This window comes from Patella vulgata, chromosome 8 (genome assembly GCF_932274485.2).
Source record: "Patella vulgata chromosome 8, xgPatVulg1.2, whole genome shotgun sequence".
Lineage (NCBI taxonomy): Eukaryota > Metazoa > Mollusca > Gastropoda > Patellidae > Patella > Patella vulgata.
In genome coordinates this window covers 11,554,067-11,576,380 of record NC_065886.2, presented here as the reverse complement: position 1 = coordinate 11,576,380, position 22,314 = coordinate 11,554,067, and the positions used below count along the sequence as shown (strand labels likewise).

At 38.2% G+C, this 22,314-nt stretch overlaps 1 protein-coding gene across 6 annotated transcripts; it reads right to left on the bottom strand.

The window, feature by feature from the left end:
- Positions 1-2,685: 2,685 nt before the first annotated feature.
- Positions 2,686-21,916, bottom strand: LOC126829882 (ATP-sensitive inward rectifier potassium channel 12). Of its 6 annotated transcripts, none has more exons than XM_050560052.2 (5): positions 10,550-11,084; positions 9,599-9,725; positions 7,496-7,597; positions 5,572-6,229; positions 2,686-4,783 (listed from the first exon to the last, which is right to left on the bottom strand). In XM_050560052.2, exon 5 carries the CDS (start codon positions 4,615-4,617, stop codon positions 3,424-3,426), a length of 1,194 nt encoding a protein of 397 aa, XP_050416009.1. In that variant the 5' UTR covers positions 4,618-4,783; positions 5,572-6,229; positions 7,496-7,597; positions 9,599-9,725; positions 10,550-11,084; the 3' UTR covers positions 2,686-3,423. The 6 variants fall into 6 exon arrangements, with proteins under 6 accessions (XP_050416009.1, XP_050416010.1, XP_050416007.1 ...); XM_050560053.2 differs by having other exon boundaries at positions 9,599-9,722; XM_050560050.2 differs by lacking the exons at positions 9,599-9,725; positions 10,550-11,084 and adding an exon at positions 21,435-21,916.
- Positions 21,917-22,314: the final 398 nt, after the last annotated feature.

The window sequence follows — 22,314 nt, the reverse complement described above, 5'->3', positions numbered from 1 at the left end:
AAATCAATTATTATACATATCAATTGACATCTATTTCATAATTTGGTTTGATTTATATTAATATGCAAAATATATAAATTAGAATATTGAATAATTATTTTAATTAATTGTGATGATAGAAGGCGCAGTTCTCTTGCTGGATACTTCACAGGCATTGAAAATAAGCAGGATGAAAAAAACGCCTAGAAAGTCATAAACTTTATTACAAATAAATTTCAACGGAAGAACCATCCGCCGATGCATACTTTCACCAGGAATGACCCACGTTTCGCATTTCCTTTACACTACATTTAATAATATCGCAGTCCTCTGCGCCATAGACTAGTTGTTTTGACGATGTGGTCTAAACAAACACGTGATTGTTTTACGCTCAGAGTATCATAGCAAGACGCACGTGTAAATACTACTCAGGTCGTCTCTCCACTGCGAAATCATTCTACCATGAAATGTAACGTGAGGCTCAGAAAGGGATAAATAATGAAATGAAATGAAATGAAAATGGGTTTAACGTCCTACTGTTCTGCTCCTATACTGGGCTAATGAAGACGGGCATACGCCATATAGTGTGCTATGAGGGAAATTTTGCCCGGACAGCGGCACTATCGCCTACTCTTATATCGAATTCCAACTGCCAAGGGATCTTTTACGTGCATTCTAATATATACACGGGACCTCGGTTTTTCGTATCATCCGAAGGACTAGACAGCTGTCCTTGTCAGGCCCTCCGTTCTGCACCACTGACAAGGGGAAACCACGTCGGAAAAAGGATAAATAATGAAAGAGCAGAAAGTATTTGTAACTTTTCGGTTGAAACGACTCGATAATAGATACTATTTTTCACATTTTGCTTCACAATACTCGATAGAAATGTGATGTAAGTAACTTATTAGCACATTTCCTCGGTGTATAGTTTTGGTCGGGAGCCGCCTCGGCTGGGCCCCTCGACCAAAACTGTCCAGATATTCACCGATACACCTCGCAAAGTGCGCTAATAACTACTACTTCCAACTCACAACCATAGTAGTAGAGTGATTTTGACCGTTAACACCACTCACACGTGTACGAACTTCGTGGGTTTACGGGTCCTACGGTTTCCCCACACTGCTACATCCCTATGCGCAAGCAAATTAATGAATTATGCTAATCCCGAAATAGGGAGCCACGGTGGCTCAGTACGAAGGGCATTGGCTCGCTAACCTGGAGGTCCCGTGTTCGATCGGGATTTTCAGGCGTGGTTCCCCCTTGTCAGTGATGTAGGACGGATGACCTTGGAAGGGACAACGTATAGTCGTTCGGATTGGACAAAAAAACGATCTCCCGCGTACACATTGGCTTGCACGTAAAAGAACCCTTCCTTGACAGTTAGAATTCGTTATAAGAGTAGGTCGTAGCGCCGCTGTCCGGGCAAAATTTCCCTCATAGACAACTTGGGACATTTTACAAATTTTTGACGACAACCACATCTATGTTTAGTCTATCCAATCAGAATTTATGCAATGAAAGCCGCGTGCCATTCTTTGATCAATATTTTAATAACCATTTGTAATTTTAAAAAAAAGTCGGTACAACAACCAATAGCAAGATATGTACCATTATTCTTATTAATGTGTTAGTCCCAAAATGACCTAGCCGGTGTCCAGTGTACGTTAAATCCCTCCCTCCCTCCCCCTCTCTCTGAAATTCATTTTTCCCCGAATATCAACAAATTCATTATAAATGTTACTTGGCTATCTTTTTTTAACCGAGCTCCTGAAACCGCTACCCATTCTTGACTTCGCATACTCTTCAAATGTTATGCTTCGCACTTCGAGCTCTACATTAGCTGGTCGGTCACCTCTGGCTCGCGGTCATGGTTTTGATCCCATATGTGAGCGCACGTGGCCTGGAGATAGATGAAGAAGGGTGGGGGGGGGGTCTTGTTCGCCAACGTGGATATGATTTTCTAATACGTTGTTCCTATAATTCCCTAACAAGCAAGGTGGAGGCTCAATGAGTTAAACGCTGCTTCACTAACCAGGTTGTCACGATGCTGGCTGAGAAAATTTCTCGAAAATATCCCATTGCCAGTGGTACCGCCTAGTTGTTCGGGTGGGACGCAAAATAGGTCCGGTGTTCACGTTAGCGTGTACGTTATATGGAATTCAACAATAACTATACGAAGATGCCGCTGTCCGGGCAAAATCTCCAGCATAGCAAACTGCATAGAATATAACTGCATAGAGTTTTTAACAGGACATTTAACAGGTTTAACGTCCTGTTTCGACTGGGCTAATGAAGAAGGGTAAATGCCATACAGTGTGCTTTGGGGAAATTTTGGCCCGAACAGCGGCGCTACGGGACTACTCTTATATAGAATTCCAGCTGCCAAAGGATCTTTTACGTGCATGCTAAAGTGTACACGGGCTCTCGGTTTTGCATCCCATCCGAACTACTACACGTTGTCTCTCGCCAGGCCCTCTGTCGGTCTGTCCAGCACCACTTGGTGGGTGCATAAAAGTTTGGAAGGAGAGAGGGAGAGGGAGAGAAATGAGGTTTAACGTCCACTCGCCACCGACAGAATCAGTTCGGGACTAACATATGATTCAATTTTATTTCAATAATTCGTCAAGTACAATCGGGCAATCGAAACCACGCCCCCCCCCCCCCTTCATAAAAGCAGAACGTCACAAACTGATAAAGCCTTGATAAAATAACACAATCTGATTTATTTATAACCAATACAGTTATACATTCGTTGTGGTTAATGTTGGCATTTAAAAATTCGATACTAGGCAACACGTAATAGTTATTAAAATTTTTGTAAAAGGACGAGCTTTTACAACGTGGATTGATTTGATGTACTTCTTGATAAGCAAACGAACTCCACTCCGATACACCGCGATCATAGCTTCATATAATATAGTAGGCCCCAGAAGTATAAATGATTAATTCCGCAGTAAATACGTTGTACGTCACAAAATATTCCCTCGTGTAAATATGCCCTTGAAGCTTTACCAAGACAATAATGTCCTCTGTGTAATGGCAGTTATCGCCATGGTGACGCAGTTCAGTATCGCAGATTGGGGTATTTCATGTATTTGACCGTTGTGTCGCCAAGGCAGAGCATATTATGTAAATAGTCAGCAATGCCCATATAGGCCTACAATACCTAGTGCATGAAAGATGAAAGATGACACAGCAGGCGTGAGTGTACGAGTATATAGCGCCATGGTAACTCTGCACTTTTAATACCTTATTCCTCCGCAAAACGATCTCCATGACAACCAATGTAGGTTACGTCAATTGGGTTTTCGTATTTTAAGACAATAAGCATTGTTATGAAATCTGTTTCTACTGTATTTGATTATTTTTAACGATTTGTGTTGCATATATATCACCATGTCTGTGCATATCACAATTCAGTAAATTTGTTTTAAGTTACATCTACGTCATTGATAGTATTGAACCAGAAGAGAAAGCTCGCTGTCTCTTGTAACAACTTTCGATGTCCCGTCTTTCAAACCACCATTCACTAGCACTCATAAAAGGCGAAGGTTCTACGGGTCGTATGGCGTCGAAATTATCAAAATTCACCTGGTGTTTACCGGCTATATGTCGTCCGGAAAACATCGGAGAAAACCGATGTCCCCATTTTATTTCACATGGCATATAAGAGGTCCGACCCTGAAATGTCATACTTGTTGAAGCAATGGAACCTTCTAGGATAATAATAATTTCAAAGTCTGATTCGTTTAACATTTCCGGCGAAATACCGAATAAAGGACTTTCTTCGTTAATTTTATGTACAATGGTTGCCGGCCACCAAAGCTGTCTTTGGGGATTACTTTCTGGAACACTCACGGGGATTTCGTACAAATGATGTGGTATAAAATATCCTTCCGCCGTTAACTTATGCGCTAGAAATAAGGCACGGATTTGGGCTCCAACAAATTCAGAGCGGCGTAAATTACCCACTCGAATCATTAAACAGAGTTCGTCATTTTCTAAACAAATACACGCCCATTTACTAAAAATAACCGTCTTCGCTCTTTTCGTGGGGCTTTGAATTTTAGCCAGAATAGTTCCAGCAATTAGCGCTTGTAACATCGCGCCAAAAATACTTTGAACAACCAATAGGAACACACCTAGCGAACACTCTTCACTGACGTAACGAAATCCGTAACCAATGGTTGTCTGTGTCTCAATGGAGAAAAGTATTATCGAATCAAAAGTGCGAACATTTAAAATACACGGTTTCCAATCCTTCGAGTCAATGTTTTCGAAGTCTTTGTGCCAATGAACAACGCCGTACCACATTAGGGCGAATAATGACCACGTCACAAGGAAACACACCATGAATATAAAAACCAACAGATGCCATTTACATTCCAATAAGCTTGTGTAGCCATCTAGAATAAATTGCATACGGCGATGACGCATGTTACACGCTTTCACGTTACATCTTCCGTTCTTCTGAACCAAACGTGGTTTATTCGACAACGCCATTTTATTTTTAATCCAGGCACCAATTCTGTATCTCCTTTTAGAAGCACTCGATACACAAATAAACTTGCTTAATATCACACTGGTCCACGCAATTGAACTTTTGACAAAGTTGTAATAACCGCAGCCAAACATAAGCAGGGGCTTGGAAGGAAAAACTGACAATAATTTCTCTTTACCGCAATAGTTGTACTTAATATCTCTTGGCGAACTTTCAAATCTGTGGTCTAAATCTCATATTAAGACTTCTGACAAACAGATTAACAGATATTCCAACATCCGGAACATAATCATAGTAAATCTGAAAAACAATTTACCATTTCAATTTATAAAAAAAATAAAAACAGAGGAAACACTTCCGATTTCAAAATCACCAAACAGATTGATGTTTTCCGTCTTTGAGTAACGTGTACACGAGTTTATCACGTGACTATCACTAACACAGGATTGCGTAAGAGAAATATAGAAATGAAGCAAGAATAATCGACGTCACTCAAAGACTAAATTCACAGTAAAAATTTCCACAGATCAATCACCTTTAGATCATTGAGTCAACTGGCGTGGTTTTGATCCCAGACTTGTACGTGACAAGCAGTAGGGTCGCCTGCCCAACCTCGTGGGTTTTCTCTGGTACCTCGCGATTCCTCCCACTGCTTACATCCTGGGCTGGATTAACCATTAAGCAAATTAAGCACGTGCTTTGGGCATCATGGGAATGGGGGCACCACAGGATGTCTGCTTTAGAATGATGCCAAATTTAAAATATTTAATTTAAAAATGTTCAATGTTTTTGTATTTTTTTTTTTCTGTGACTTGTTTTGTCGCAGTTAATAATGACGTGTATAAACCCCCAGATAAACCCCAACCACGAGCTTGACCGTTGTTTATGCTTTAATGTTGTTTATGAATTACCTTTAAAGTGTTTAGGGCCTCTGGGGGGGGGGGGGGGTCTTAATCCGACCCTGCTTATATCCTTACGCGCAGGCGAATTGGTGAAATAAAATTGTACCATATGTTAATCCCGAAATGTCGAGTGGACGTTAAACCCCACTTCTTAAGATATACGAATCTATTGTGTCACGTACTTACCGAATCCATGACAATCCATGTCAAACAATGTAAAATTTATTCTCGAAATACAAAACCGGAAGTAGCATGGCAGGCGTAAAGATTCTGATTAAAAAAAGAACGTCTTGACGTTTCCTTGGCAGACCTGCAATTCTTCCGTCGTTTGTTTATAGCCCCTCGCTCAAAACAACATCATTTCTCTGTAATCACACTTAACACAATTCTTTCTTTAATATAAGTTAAAAATAAATCAGTGAAAGATATCAAGTTGATATGTCTTTAACATCAGAGGGGTGAAACTACTTTAATCTGTCGACGTTTGAAGTTTCTCCAAAAGAAGTTAAAAAAGAAATCTACGTCTGCTTGTGCGTTAACAGACACTGTTTATTATTGTATCTTTTGTTATTTTTAACACCCTCTCAACAATAGAAATTTACAAGTTACCATGGAAACGGGTATTCACCGAAATATTGTTTGTTTCTTTCTTTCTTTCACAAAAACTGTTCAATGGAATGTAAACGGGAACTTTCACTTTTCATGTGGCCATTAATAAGTAACGCGTCTTCTGACTTCCGCGTACTGGTAAAGGTTATATTATTCAATTTAGACATCTTCAGCCCTTTTTATTAACAAAACCATCAACAACTGCTCTGCAGAAGGGCATCGTGGATTTCATTATCTGGAAAACAAAAAAGAAATTCATTATTCAAAGGTTAACCTTCAGCCATTGAAAACACATATCCCTTTTTATTCCAAAACACAAAACCTCTAACAATTTGTTCTGTAGAAGACCATCTTGGTTCTCATTATCAGATAAACAAAAAACGAAATTGATGATTCGTCACTTTTCGAAGTTTAAAGATACATTATGTAAATTTAGGTAAAGAGCTGTCCGTTCTCGCTATAATAGTTTAAAAATAGACAATGCAAAGTAACTATATTGCGACTTGCATTCAAATTACTAAATTCCGAGCCAAGTTTTCACTGTTTGTAGTTTTGACAAGATGTGTGTGCATTGATTGTTTATCATGGTAACCACGGTACCGGTATATTCGCTTCTCCATTTTTAAATTAAATCATTAAATGGAAGAGAGATATAGAGAAATGGATTTTAACGTCCACTCGAAACAAACTAGGTCATTTCGGGATTAGCACATATGGTTCAATTTTATTTCAATAATTCGCTTGCGCGTAGGGGTCTTTAGCAGTGTGGGGAAACCGGAAGCCAGGAGAAAACCCACTATTTAGAGATGATTATCCAGTCCTATCAAGCTCTGCATCGCGGATAACAAAATTAAATGGAATGGGGTTTAACGTTCTATTGTTCTGCCCCGACTGGGCTAATGAAGATGGGCATATGCCATACAGTGTGCTATGAGGAAAATTTTGCCCGGCGGCGCTACAGCCTACTCTTATATCAAATTCCAACTGCCAAGCGATCTTTTACGTCCCCCATGTTATTGTTAGCGAACCAACGTCTTACTCACCGAATCACCTTGAAGATGGGCATACGCTATATGCAGTGTGCTATACTATGAGGAAAATTTTGCCAGGACAGCGGGGCTACAGCCTACTCTTACATCGAATTCCAACTGCAAGTGATTTTTTACGTCCCCCATGTTAGCGAACCAACGTCTTAATCACCGAGGCACCGGTTATTACTGAATTATTATAACTAGTCAATATTTCAAAAATAGACTGATGGCTTTTATGCACCAATTAAGAATTTATTACACATTAGTCGGGAAGCTGTCAATCATTTAACTACGCAGCAAATATTCCACAACTCGCAATATATCAGTTACACTATTCCTGGGTTGTTACGTTCAAAACATGACTGCCAAAATATTTCTCAAGATTAAACAGATAAAAGTAATCATGTTTTGGTCTTATTTTTTTTAATTTTTGAATTCTAAATTCGCTTAAAATGATATTTGCTGCTTACCGTTATTGACGCTGGACAAATAGACAACCAAGGACAACTGCGCTATAAACCACATACCAAACAAATGGTAAAGGAAAACAACAGACAGTGGCGGTACTTCATCTGAAATATAAACATTAGGGATTAGGCCTAGTGAAATGAAATGTGGTTTAACGTCTTACTTTTCTGCACCAACCGGGATTACTCTTCATCGAATTCACACTGCCAAGGGTTCGTGTACGTGCACGCCGATCTGAACACGGAACCTCGGATTTTCGTCAAATTCGAACAACTATAGTATAAAAGACATTGTTTATTGCCATGTCTCTATCAGCAAAGACAAGGGGAAACCACTCTGAAAAGAAACAGAGGAACTTTCTAGGCAAAGACCGTGGGGTTGTTCGATTGTCAGCCCGGAACGTTCCGAATTGACATAATTACAACCGAGTTATGCGGAATTCAGTCATGTCACAGTTCTGTCAGTCTAGGAAACGGTGTTGGTGTGAGTAGAATCGGGACTTAATTAAACACTAGGAATATGTTTCAAATGTAAATGGTTGGTTGAGATATTTTCTTATGCAATCTGCGCATGCGTCGTAGTCCGACACCCCCCCCTTTTCACTCGATTATCAATATTTTTGGGATTGAGAGGATTTAATTCCGGAATGTTCAATCGAGTATCCCCGTAATTTAATCGGGGACACCGTAGCTAGTGAACCAGCGTCATAATCACTAAACTACCTTGGCTCCCTATAAGCTTCAGAAGTTGAAATCAGATCTATTGCTGTCTCCAAAATATATCACTATTAAAATCCATATATACAACGTACAGGAAAAACACCCCACACTGACGGCTGTTCCCAGACTTCACTCACTCAAACCCCATATTGCATTTACTCATCACTATTATAATAGAACCTTAAACAAGTTTCACCGATTCGGTTGGGACTGATCAAAAGTAGCTAGATGTCATGTCGTGGTTATGCTCACGTGTGGCCCTTATGACATCGGCCTACTATCCCAATGTGATAAATACGTAAAATACGAGCCACAAAGTCAACGACCCGAACTTATTTATTTAACATACCGGTACAGTATGGAAGAGCTAAATCTACATATTGCAGGCCTTTTGGCGGCAACTGTTATATAGATTATTTAACATACATTATGCAAGAACTAAATCTGCCTATTGCAGGTCTTTCTTTAGGACTGAAATGTTATCTAAATTATTAATTAGACATTAATTAACGTATCCAGACAATAATCAACTCTCGATGTCAACGCTAGACTGCGACGTTTACTGGATTAGGATATGATTTGCTGCTCTACTTTCATTCTTGATTTAATCATGAAATGGATAATAGAGACTGTTTTTTTTTATCGTACCGGTACCGACTTTAGTAATGATGATCGAGGCTAGGCTGAAAATTCAATCACTAAAATCTCTTTTCAGAGTGGATCAATTTGACTGAAATTTTCAGCAAATCCCCTTTAATACATTATCTAGTTTTTAACTATTATAGTGAGAACTGCTGGCTCTTTCTAATCTCCCATAATGTATCTTTAATTGAGAATTTATACACATGCCGAGCCCATAATCAACACTCTGGGCCATAGGATGGTTGTGATATTGAATGGATTAGAACACACCTTGCTCCGATTAATAATTTTTTTATCGTATAGCAATTGTAGGCTACTTGACAAATCGAGACAATCATGCCAAAACTTCATACAGTTATTGCTTTACTGGGAATAAAATCATTTGACTGAAAATTTCAACACATTCACTTTCCATATTATCTATTTTTGAATCTTTATAGCAAGAACGGCCAGTCATTTATCTAAATCTTACATAATGTATCTTAAACAGTCAGTTGATTTGGTACCGCCTTTGGCGGTCGAGCGTTAGGGAACCAAGGCCCTGTTTCTCGAAATCTCAACTAAAGGTAAAATCAAATTTTTGTAGATACTTCAATTTTGATTGACTAAGCACTAAAATCAATCTATTATTATCCAATCAAATTACTAAAATTTGGATTTTATCTTAGTTAAAATTTCGTGAAACAAGCCCCAGAATGTTCGGAAGATCGAATAACACCATGGATTTTCAAGTCCGTTTCTTACTTGTTAGCAAGTGTACACCCGTGTACACATCGGTGTGCACGTAAAAGAACCCTTGGCAGTGGGTGGTTGGTTGGAGGTGTACAACTGTCCCTGGGCAAAATCCTCCCTCGCATTGCACAAAAAACTACTGAAATGAAAAATACCATGTTAGTCAATATAACCGAGGGTTAGTGAAAATAACCGATGTATTGTATCGACTGTCCACCCCAATAAGCTTCATGAAACGGTCCCTGGAATCTAGCCCGTAGAAGTGTTCGTGTTCATTCTGTTAGAGCATGATATTTCAAGATTTGTTGGGGCGACCATTACGGTTTATGACACCAGTATTCTGATTAGCTAGTGATTGTTATCCATAGAGCTGTGTTTAAATTATTTCTGATTAGCTGTTTTAATTGGATCTGCTTATCTCGACGTCAGTATAGGTAGACTAATACATCCAGTCGTGAAACAGATAACGCGTGTATCTTACCAGCGCTACAAGTGCTGAATTACCTGGGATTGTTATCAGTAATGAATAGTTTTGGTTTGGAATAGATGACTGAAATGGGGTTTACCGTCCTACTGTTCTGCTCCTACTGGGCTAATGAAGACTGGCATACGCCATACTGTGTACTATGAGGGAAATTTTTCACCGGACAGCAATTGAATTCTTACGGTCAAGGGTTCTTTAATGTGCACACCAACGTGAAGATGGGGCCTCGTTTTGCGTCCCATCCGAACGACTAGACAGCTGTCCCTGTCAGAACGTCCGTCCTGTATCACTGACAAGGGGGAAACCACGCCGGAAAATCCCGAGGAACTTTCGCGGCCAACACCTTGAAAGAACCGGAATCTCCAGGATAGCAAGCCAGTGCCATACTCACTGAGCCACAGCGACTCCCTGGATTCGAAGAAGGGTAGACGTAAACACTCTTCCTCGTGTACACATATATCTTGAAAATAAAAAATTACCATAATAAACAGAGTATATATAGTGAGACGTTACTTCCGGATCATTTTCTTTAAAAGACAATTGAAGAGAATCACGTGAAGTGCGAGTTGTCGTTGCTATATATTTCACAATCCCATACATATACATTTCCGTCCCCGACAATTTGACATCCACCATCACCATTACCACTGTCGTCAACATCGAACCCCTTGTCGATTATGGTGATAACGCATATCACGAAAACAGTCTTCTAAAATCGTTGAAGGAACTATATACTCCAAGGGCTAATAATCGTATTCCAATAGTTTGCCCAACTTGACACTTTCCTCAAAGCAATTTTATTTCTAAATTAAACTCCGCCATTGAAAAACACAGAGTAATAACTAACTGAGAAAAAAAAATATATCCATTTTCACATTTCTTAAATGTCAGGGAAATTCAATACTCTAACCAGACTGTATACTACATTCAGTAATTCTCACACACATATCACCAGGTACACTGACGATAAACAGCTCAGTTAAAATACACATAAACGCACGCGTAAACACACATCCATGCTTTCACTCTCTCGATTTCCAAAAAGGTTAGTGAACTTTAGAACCGAAATATTGGTTTCCTGACCCCGAGCTTCCGTTTTATGGCTCATCCAGCGAACAGATGTCAGTCTGATATTTAAAAATATATAACACCTTAACAGATGGTATTGTACCTGTCACGTGATTACAGAAAATGCCATATACAGTATACATGTATATATATACTAGGATATTGATTAAATTTCTTATGTATATTTGTATTATTACGGTAAACAACCGTTATATAGATTTAACGTCGTTATGAGCAGCGGCGGGGGTGGAAGGGTGGGGGTGGAGTGCTGTTTTTAGGACAATTTAGTTTGACGCAAGATGTACGAGATACGATCAAGCACGAAGAGATTTATTTGTTTATTAAAATAAAATTTAGAAATGAAATGGGGTTTAACGTCCTACTGTTCTGGACTGAAGACGGGAATAACGCCAATGGAATTCATACTGTTAAGATGTACTCCAATGTGTACAGCCTGTCCAACCTCGTTGGTTTTCTCCGGGTCCTCCGATTTCCTCCCACTGCTAAAGAATCCTACGCGCAAGCGAATTATTGAAATAATTAAACCATATGTTAGTCCCGAAATGGCCTAGTTTTGTCGAGTGGACGTTAAACCCCATTTTCTCTGTCTCCAATGTGTACATGCGACCTTGGTTTTTTGTACCATCCAAACGACTAGACAATGTTCCTTGTCAGGCCCTCACTGACAGGGGAAACCTCGCCTGAAAATAACGAACAACTTTCTCGACTATAACACCGGGAGCGAAACCGAGACCTCCTGGTTAGCGAGCTGTCATCGTACTCACGAATCCACCGCGACTCCCAGGAAAATTAAAAAGCAATTGATAATATTAGAACTGAAACCCCGAGAAGACCCATGTGACACAAACGTCGACCTAATGTTAGCACGTACGTGTTTAAAGTAATTATCATTATTGATTTTTTACACCCGAATAATCAAGAGTTGAAAAAACTATTGCCCCGTTTGCGAACTAATTTGCTGGGAAAATGAAATGTTCCAGAAATTAATTGTAATGTGTGAAGCACAATAATATTCAATTATAGTTTTTCACCCCACGCTAATCTACACCCTATTAGTCTATGGAAGACCAAACAATTCTTTATTCAGTGGTTCCAACCTCGTGGGTTTTCTCCGGGTCCTCCGGTTTCCTCCCACTGCTAAAGACCCCTATGCGCAAGCGAATTATTGAAATAAAATTAAACCATATGTTAGTCCCGAAATGACCTAGTTTGTGTCGAGTGGACGTTAAACCCCATTTCTCTCTCTCTCTTTATTCAGTGGTCTTAATCCTTAGTTCTTTAAAAATACCTAGTCCTTAATTCACATTTCTTCATTTGTTGTCGTATTCCGACCTCTGTATTCTAAAATTAACATCTGTATCTTAAAATCAATATTTGTTTTATAAATCAGATATTTGTCACATCAGATTTGTAATCTTTAAATCACGAGGAAGAATGTATATCATCAAAGAACCGTATAGTGTAGCCACTGTTCTATCGTTTGGTAGAGACGCTTGACAGCCCATCGCTTGCGTCAGCTGTCGTCATGGTTAGATGAATTTACAGGTCACAATTCCATGGAATACAATTACTGCCTGGTCGAAACGGCGCTCAGTAATAAGCAGTAATTGTGTTCCATAGAATTGTGACCTGTATATTCCAGTTCAGTTACTAAATACCATTGAGAAATGTTTTTTGAAATTGGTTTTACAAAATTGGTATTTGGAGATTTGTATTTGGAAATTTGCTGTTCCAGATTTGTTTTTCGTTGTATGTTTCTAACGAAATGTAAATGTAATTTTTTTGATTTTTGAAAATAAATTTTCATCATTATATTAAAATACTATTAAATTAAACAAAGATGCAATTTATAAATCTGATATGACAAATGTCTCATTTGTAAAGAAATAAGAATTAAGGGATATGAATTAAGGGATATGAATTAAGGGATATGAATTAAGAACTAAGAATTACGAACACTGAATAAAGAGCTGTTTGGTTTTCCATATTAGTTGAGGAGTTATGAGTTATATATGTCTCCGGGTTGCAAAAGAATTAAAATCTGACAGTATATTTATGGGAAATCGTCGAATAAATAGCATTATGTCATCAAAATAGGAATTAATTAATCATTTAGACAGGTAATGGTTATTTTCCCTAATGGATTCACAAATACATTCATGTATAAATATATGCATTATGTAAGAGCTAAATCTGACTATACTATTGCAGGTTGTGTTTTTTGCTTCAGATGTTATATAAATCATTATTTAGACAATTATTCACATACGAGCCTATAATCAACTATCTAAAGTATCGGATGGCGCAGATGTAAACGAGTTAGTGCTAAATGATAAGGCCAGCTCAATTTTTCGTCATAGGTCACGAGATGTAAACAGGGTTAGCGCTAATCCCAACCCTAACCCTAACCCTGAACCCAGCCCCAATGCTTACCCTAATCCTAACATATAATCTCGCCGAGAATCACGTGCCCTCATCTGTTTTACATCTCAGCGACCTTGACAAAAATTGAGCTGGCCTTAACAAATAGATTTGATCGATGCAAACGAGTTGAAATACGATCGCCATTTAATGAGTCTCTATTAACACATACCATTGCTATGAAAGTAAACAATTTTTATGTCAAAACTCATAACGTCGCTCAGAATAAAGTAATTTGAATGGAATGTTCAATGTATTAATTTTGAATTATCTATTATGGAACTATTATACGCTTGGAACTAAACTGATACGTTTCGTTTTACCAGTATAAAAACCCCAGATCGTCTCGGGTTCATAGACCTATCAGACAATGGACTGATACGTTTCGTTTTACTAATATAAAACCATAAAGCTTCCCAGGTTCATAACGATAGCTATCCGGTCATAGACCCATATATGACGTAATTCCCACGCGTTACAAGAAATGAAAGATACTTGATTCCCAGCAGCCCGTGGGAATCGTGTTCAAATAGCATTAATGATCATCAACATGATATTATAATAAGTAATTTATATATTATACAATAAAATAATAGCAATCTCATTCGTGGATGATCTTTCAATTGTACGTGTATGTAGGCTTACCAGATTTTGTTTTAAAAAAGTCCGTATTTTCTAGAAATAGGGTTCAACGTCTACTCGACAATAGCCAAACCGGATATCTGTATTACTATTATTCGCACAGCAAAGGCCTGTGGATTTAACACATGCTATTATGTACCTTATGATGTAAAGTGAACGCGTTCGGCCACCCAGAATTCAGACCACTCCCCACCCAATCTCCCACCTACCAGCACCCAGAAATACCCTGTATTACGAGAGTGATATTTGCCTCTGAATATCTTCGTATGATCTAGTGATGCAGGACGGAGGGCCTGACAAGAACAGCTGTCTAGTCATTCGGATGAGTCGAAAAACCGAGGTCCCGTGTTCACATTGGCGTGCATGTAAAAGTTGGAATTCGATATAAGAGTAGGTCGTAGTGCCGCTGTCCGGGCAAAATTTCCCTCATAGCACACTGTATGGCGCATGCCCGTCTTCATTAGCCCAGTTCGGAGCAAAACAGTAGGACGTTAAACCCCATTTCATTTCATTTCATTTCGTATGATCTGCATGTTCTTTTTACCGGAATCCGCCTTTCACGGCCGCAACATGACCACGAGTCTGTTCCTAGATGTAGCCGAACTTGTAATAACGCGGTTGGGTTGGGGGCTTTGGGGGTTATGGATTGGCATATTATGAACTTTCTTCAGTTTAGAGGGTATTATGTTTATCTAGTGTAGTAATATCGGACTTCTTTGTTGTGTTTCCTTTGTGATCGTAAATATAACTACAGGTAAGGTCGTTTTTACAGCGTTATTATTAAAACCGCTTTGCACCAATGTTCCTCGTTCTCAGTAACTTGTATGTAGCTTTTGATGACTGCTGTGAAAGTCTTGGTGAGCTCTGATGAATTTCGCTCAACACCCTCTTTTGTAATCCCCTAATTTCTTTACGTCATACATGCAGACTGGCCTTGGCGTTAATTTCCTTCCCAAATATGGAATTAACATGCCCATACCGCAAAGACTTTATTCAGTCTACTAAACACGGCATAAACAAGATAGTATTTGATGGATATTTTGAAAATGGTAAGGACATAACCAGTGTTTTTACCAAAATATCACTGGTTTTGTTTTGAGTACGTGAGCTCTGACTCCATAGAAAGTGTGAACCTCATATGGTTGCAAAGACACTAGTTTTGAGGGTATTATGATCTAGTTTAGAGGGTATTATGTTTAACTAGTTTAGAGGGTATTGTGTTTATCTAGTTTGAAGGGTATTATGTTTAAATAGTTTAGAGAGTATTATGTTTAACTAGTTTAGAGGGTATTATGTTTAACTAGTTTAGAGGGTATTATGTTTATCAAGTTTAGAGGGTATTAGGTTTAACTAGTTTAGAGAGTATTATGTTTAACTAGTTTAGAGGGTATTATGTTTAACTAGTTTAGAGGGTATTATGTTTATCAAGTTTAGAGGGTATTATGTTTAACTAGTTTAGAGGGTATTATGTTTAACTAGTTTAGAGGGTATTATGTTTATCAAGTTTAGAGGGTATTAGGTTTAACTAGTTTAGAGAGTATTATGTTAAACTAGTTTAGAGGGTATTATGTTTAACTAGTTTAGAGGGTATTATGTTCATCTAGTTTAGAGGGTATTATGTTTAACTAGTTTAGAGGGTATTATGTTCATCTAGTTTAGAGGGTATTATGAACTTGGTGTTCAGTTAATGAACTGTTACAGTGTTATATAAAGTGTACTCTAGTTAAGAGGGTATTGTGAACTTATGTAGTATGTAGGCGAAGGTGGTGGGGGGGATATGGGGAACAACTCTGGTACGCCTGTCATGTATCATTTATCTAAAATTTTATTTGAAAATGCCTCTACTTCCTCTAAACATGTACTGTAAATCATGACAGGTTCAGGGGTAGGTTCCACAAAATATGTTAGTATTTTTAAAAAAAACCGGTTATTTCTTAAAAGTTTTGCGGGGGTCCAATACACATCGGTGCATCTCGTGAAATAATCTACTGTGCCATCAAATAGATTATAACTGTAGGGGTTCTAGGCATACTTAAAGGGAGAGAACTCCTTACCTTTCTTTATCAAATTCTGACTTATTTCATCCTTGGTGTTGTGGGGTAATACGGGACATGTAAATTGGGGTAATATGGTCAAATACCCCCGCCTGGATTCGGTGAACTGTTCACTTTTCGGGCAAAGTTTTGTCCGTTTTTTGGGCACAAACATTAGAGAATGAGACCATATATCATAGAAATATAATTGTAAAATGAAATCGCTCGCGGTTTACATTTTAAATACTATAATACTTAAAGGAGCTAAATCGCTAACATTTGGGAGAGAGAGAGAAATGGGGTTTAACGTCCACTCGACACAAACTAGGTCATTTCGGGACTAACATATGGTTTAATTTTATTTACATAATTCGCTTGCGCGTAGGGGTCTTTAGCAGTGGGAGGAAACCGGAGGACCCGGAGAAAACCCACGAGGTTTGACAGGCGACCCTACTCCTTGCCACGTACAACCGGGGATTCGAAACCACGCCAGTCGACTCAATGACAGACTTTATGATACAGCGCGCGCACGCTAACCATTCAGCCATCCAACCCCCCCTAACATTTGGGACCTAGAAATTGATATAATAATGTAATTTGATTGTATATAAACTGATTTACATTAAATTGTTACTGTTTTGACTCTGATTTCAAATCAGTTATGTCCAGCGAAATACGGCATGAGTCTCAACCGAATGGCAATTTCTACCGTCTGGTTATTCCAGTCTATTGCGCATGCTCTCCAGATAAGAAATGGCGTCACCGTTTGACAGAGTTGTGGAATATGTCTAGTCTCGTTCTTTCTGGTCACTTGTTACATATGACGCTGAAACGCACAAAATATTTCACAATTCGTGTACCAATGGTAAAATGTTTATTTTGTTTTAAATATTGGATATCAGAAGCCTACCTTTTCCCGTAAGATCACAACATCAATGTTGATTTGAATTGACAAATAATTTGTGTTTTCAACGTGTAAGACTTTGGATGATATTGAGTTAGAGACTTAGCTACTTTAAGTGGAGCTTTGTGGAAAACTCGTTTTAGTTGAGAGCTAAATCTGCCTATTGCAAGTCTTTCTTTATGCTTCAGATGTTACTAGAAATGATTAATTAGACCTTTATCTACATGGCAAGCTTAAAATCAACTCTATAGACCCTCGGGTGCCTTGGGGACAGCTTGGATTTAAGCAGTCGTTCATTTAATAATTAAATCAATAAATGGCTAACCAGGCTAACGTTTACCGTTAGTCACTGACGTCATTACCGGAGACTGCCAATGAAAGACCTCCCAATCGAGGTCACCGTAGCCATTGAGAATGTTACTTGATAATCGAGAATATGTGGGTCTGTCAATCAAACGATCGGCAATTCTCGGAGACGGTGCGGAGACAGTTTATGTCTATTTCAAGTCCAAACTTTCAACAGTGACAACTCCGTTCAGAATAAAGTAATTTGGCTGAAATTTTCATTATTTACTTTTTTTTATCATCTATTTTTAAATTATTATAGCAAGAATTACGAACTCTTTATTAAACTTTTAACTAATGTATCGTTAATGGTTGATTCATTCTGAAAAATCGGGTGACAAAGAAAGTTTTCGGGCAAATAGCCCCCCGACCCTCCCCAACTGAGATTGGCCCCTTACGCCAATGCAAATATCTCTTTAAGAGATCTGTCCCATATTAGCCACATGTCCATATTACCCAGACTTGTTATTCTTAATATACAAAAACAATCTGAAATGCATAGATATTTTACATGAAACAGCAGTCCACATGAAATAAGATCCAAGATGGCCGCGATAATATATCTGGCCCCAAGTTCACAAAGCATTCTCAGACTTAAGTTAAGAATTTACTCAACTTTCAATCATTGTTTATGAGAAATATCTTTGCTCCAGAAACACAAAACTTTGAACATAGATTCTTATTGTTGTATTTGATACATTAAAACAACAAAAGTTTCATAAAGGGCTATATTTAAGTTAAAATAAGGCGAACAATTTTGAGGAAATTCTTAACTTAAGTGAGAATGCTTTGTGAACTCGGGGCCTGGAGGAAGTGGTTCCTATCACAAATGAAACGCTAAAGGTAAGTGGCTAGCATTTTTAATTATATAAGTTTTCAATATCAAACTTTGACAGAGACACCCAGGGCGATATTTTGGTGTTGCCAATGGGTAGGAAATTTATTGACAGCATCCCGCACCCTACCACCCACACGCACAATCTCTTCACACAAGAATTGTGATGAGCCGGAAATTCCATCAACTGTAATTGAGTTGGTATTCAGTTAAAACTAATGGAATAAGTGATGTGTAAATATGGTATTCTAACATTTATATTAGTGTGTATAGGATTCTGGTCAACATGACATTAAAATAATAAAACATTTATAGAACGTGATAGACAGACCGCTATTTTCAGATGACAGACATTAACTGTTGTATATAAATATAATACAACAATGTCATAATGTTAATAATATATTAAACAATTCATCATGTAATCTAGTTCAAATTACACAGTTTTCTTTAACAGTTTCAAATGGGCGTACATTTCACATACGACAAGAGGAGACATGCGATCCTACTCATTGTCGTGTACAAGCGAGGATTCGAAACCACGCAACTTGACACAAAGACAGACCCTGTGGTGAAACGCACACGCGTTAACTTCCCCCCCTCCCCCCCCAAAAAAAACAACAACAAAACAACAAAAACCAACGTTTGTATGGTCTGCAGGGGAGGCCAAATGTTGCGAAATTTTCAATTCGTCATATCTTTGTAAATACTGAACGTAAGTTTTGTATTGATATACCTTTTAGATATCCAACGTTTACAATATTGTAACTCGCAAGGCGTTCAAAACAACCCCAATGAATTATCAAATACTTTAAACCAGAAGCGACGACGTTTTCGTGAAAAAAGCTGTTCCGACAGAAAAACAGTAGCCCAAAATTACCATCCCACAACATGTTGCCCGGGGTGGACCCACCCACTCCCTTGATCACAGAATTTAATCGCGAATTTATCGTGTATTACTTCTGGTTGTTAACAAACTGGTTCCCATCAAAATTTAAAACAAAGCAGATGCATTAATCTTGACATCGCCTGTTTCATCTCAACAAGATCATTTTAAAATGCCCGTTGTCTGTCATTACAACTGATTCACAATGATTAACAATTTGAATCTGCCATGTTAAATAGATATCTAAGTTCACATAGCCAACAATTTATTTTATCCATTACACATAATGTAAAACTCCGATATAGAACAATTAAAGGGACTATCCCGTGTACGTATGAAATTTATGCGCCAAAATATAGAGGAATGGTGTATTTACCCTGCCTCAAAATTTCAGCTCAAAATATTGAGTCACTTGGACGTGAACGTCAAAACTGCTTATCCGGACACGTAACCCTTTTAAAATTTTGGGTCAATTCTTTCGTTGGGTGACCTGATAATCGACTCCCCTTCCTTTAGATGTTTATACAGTGAATGACCCATGTGCTGTACTTGATAACGAAAGGTAAATCTCACCTACACATTCTGGGGCACCGGTCCCCACTTCCAGATTAAGACTGACGGATTTAAGTTGTTTGAAAACGTATCAAATATACTGAGTTAGTTGCTCGGCCCTAAGGTAGAGGATTTTAAGGGATTTTAACACAAAATTAAATTGACCCTTTAACATATGTAAAACACTGATACAGAACAACGCGCAAGTACAAAGCTCTAACAAACTCTGAAATAGAACAATAATCATATGCAAAACTCTGATATAGAACAATCAGCACGTGTAAAAGCCTGATATAGAACAATAACCATGTATTAAACTCGGACACAGAACACTAAACATATGCAAAATTCTTATATAGAACAATTAACAATTAACTCTGATAAACAACAATTAACACATGTTAAACATTGATATAGAACAATCAAAACATTGAAAACTCTGATGTAGAACAATTAAAAAACTAATACAGAACAATAACCAGGTATAAAACTCTAAAAGAGAACAATTAACATATTTAAAACCCTGATGTAGAAAGTTAACATATGCAGAACTATGTTACAGAACAGTTAACACGTCATGTAAACTATGATATAGAACAATTAACACGTCTAAAACTCTGGCATAGAACAACTATAACCCGTGTAAAATTCTGATAAAGAACAATTAACATTTGCAAAACTCTGATATAGAACAATAGACACTCGTGCAAAACTCTGATTTAGAACAATCCACACGTGATGTAGAACAATTATTAACCCGTGTAGAAAAAACCCTCTGATAAGGAACAATATTAACACGTTTGTAAATTATGGTGTGAAACAATAAGCACGTGTAAAACTCTGATATAAAGCAATTAACAAATGTAAAACTGATATTGGACAACATACAGACAACATAGAGCAACTCAATACAAATCATGACGATGGATTACATCATATCTCTTAAAATAATATATATTCGTGCTCTTTCAACCGTTCATTGGGACTTTCCGGCGTGGTTCCCCCTTGTGAAGGTGGCAGGACGGAGGGCCTGGCAAGGGACAACGTATAGTCGTGCGAATGGGACTGAAAATCGAGATCCCGTGTACACATTGGCGTGCACGTAAAAGATCCCTTGACAGTTGGAATTCGAAACAAGAGTGGGTTACAGCCTCGCTCTCCGGGTCAAATTTCCCTCATGGCACACAGTATGGCATATGCCCGTCTTCATTAGCACAGTCGGTGCAGAACAGTAGGACGTAAAACCCCATTTCATTTCAAACTGTAATCTTTAATCTGTCTAGAATACAAATCGGCTACGTATAGAAATACACCCATGATTTGGGTGGCCGAATGGTCAGCACGTACGCGTTGTATCATAAGGTCTGTCATTGAGTCAACTGGCGTGGTTTCGATTCCCCGGTTGCAACCTTATTGGTTTTCTCTGGTTCCTTCGCCCCCTACCCCCTCACACACTGCTAAAGACCCCTACGCGCAAACGAATTATTGAAATAATAATTGAGCCATATGTTAGTCCCGAAATGACTTAATTTGTGTCGATTTGACGTTAACCACACCGCTCCCGCCCCCCGCCCGTCTCTCTCTCTCTCTCTCTCTCTCTCTCTTAAACATATAAATCAAGGCATAATTTGTTATTACTATGATAACAGCTGCTTACCTGCTATCAGTTCTTTACATTTGTCGTCAATTCAATCCTCGTAAACAGTTTGAATAAATATCACACTGTCTTTCCCACTAACTCGTTAATTAATATCACTATAATCCACCTTCCCACATAGTTCTATTCTATACAATAGTTTGATTCTAGCATAAAGAATTATACCGACCGACTACTTGTAATTTGCTGTTCGTGTATAGACCAGTATGAAACGTTATACCGATCGGACCGATTGTTCGTATTTTCTGTAGGTGTAGATCTATCCATATACCATTATTGGTCTACAGTGTCATAACGCTACATCGTCGAACAAAAGTCAGTTCCGCTAGCTGACTGGTGTATTCACACAAAAGACTACAATATTCGAATTACAAATAGCCATTAAAGTCATATGTATTAATTATAAAATACACGATTGAGTCTCAAACACTTCATAAATTCCACTTTCAATTTCAATATCTCATTTTTAAATAATTAATACGTGCTGATTTGTATAACCGAGTTCAATATAAATTTAAGGGTATGTGTATAGAAGCCTATCTCTTTGTTGTCAAGGTAGTTTAAGCGCGAATACTGTTATTGTCCTACAGAATAATACCTAAGATCCATTAACAATGACAAAAAACACACACACGGGGCCTCAACTGATCAGAACATGTTTTATCTATTGAAGTGTACAGGGCTGGAACCTGTATTATTATATCGTGACTTATTCTGTGGGGGATTTGGTGCACATGGGGTCGTCTTTACTCTTTACGCGTGGGCTTGCTGGGTCGTTGCCCGGGGGCCCTACGAGCATAGGTGCTCCATATTAATATAAGTATGCTGTCAAATAAATACGAGCATAGCGGCTCCATATTAATATATGTATGCTGTCAAT

What these genes read in the sequence shown, in the direction of transcription:
- LOC126829882 (XM_050560050.2), bottom strand. Translation starts at nt 4,617, where the DNA reads ATGTTTGGCTGCGGTTATTACAACTTTGTCAAAAGTTCAATTGCGTGG.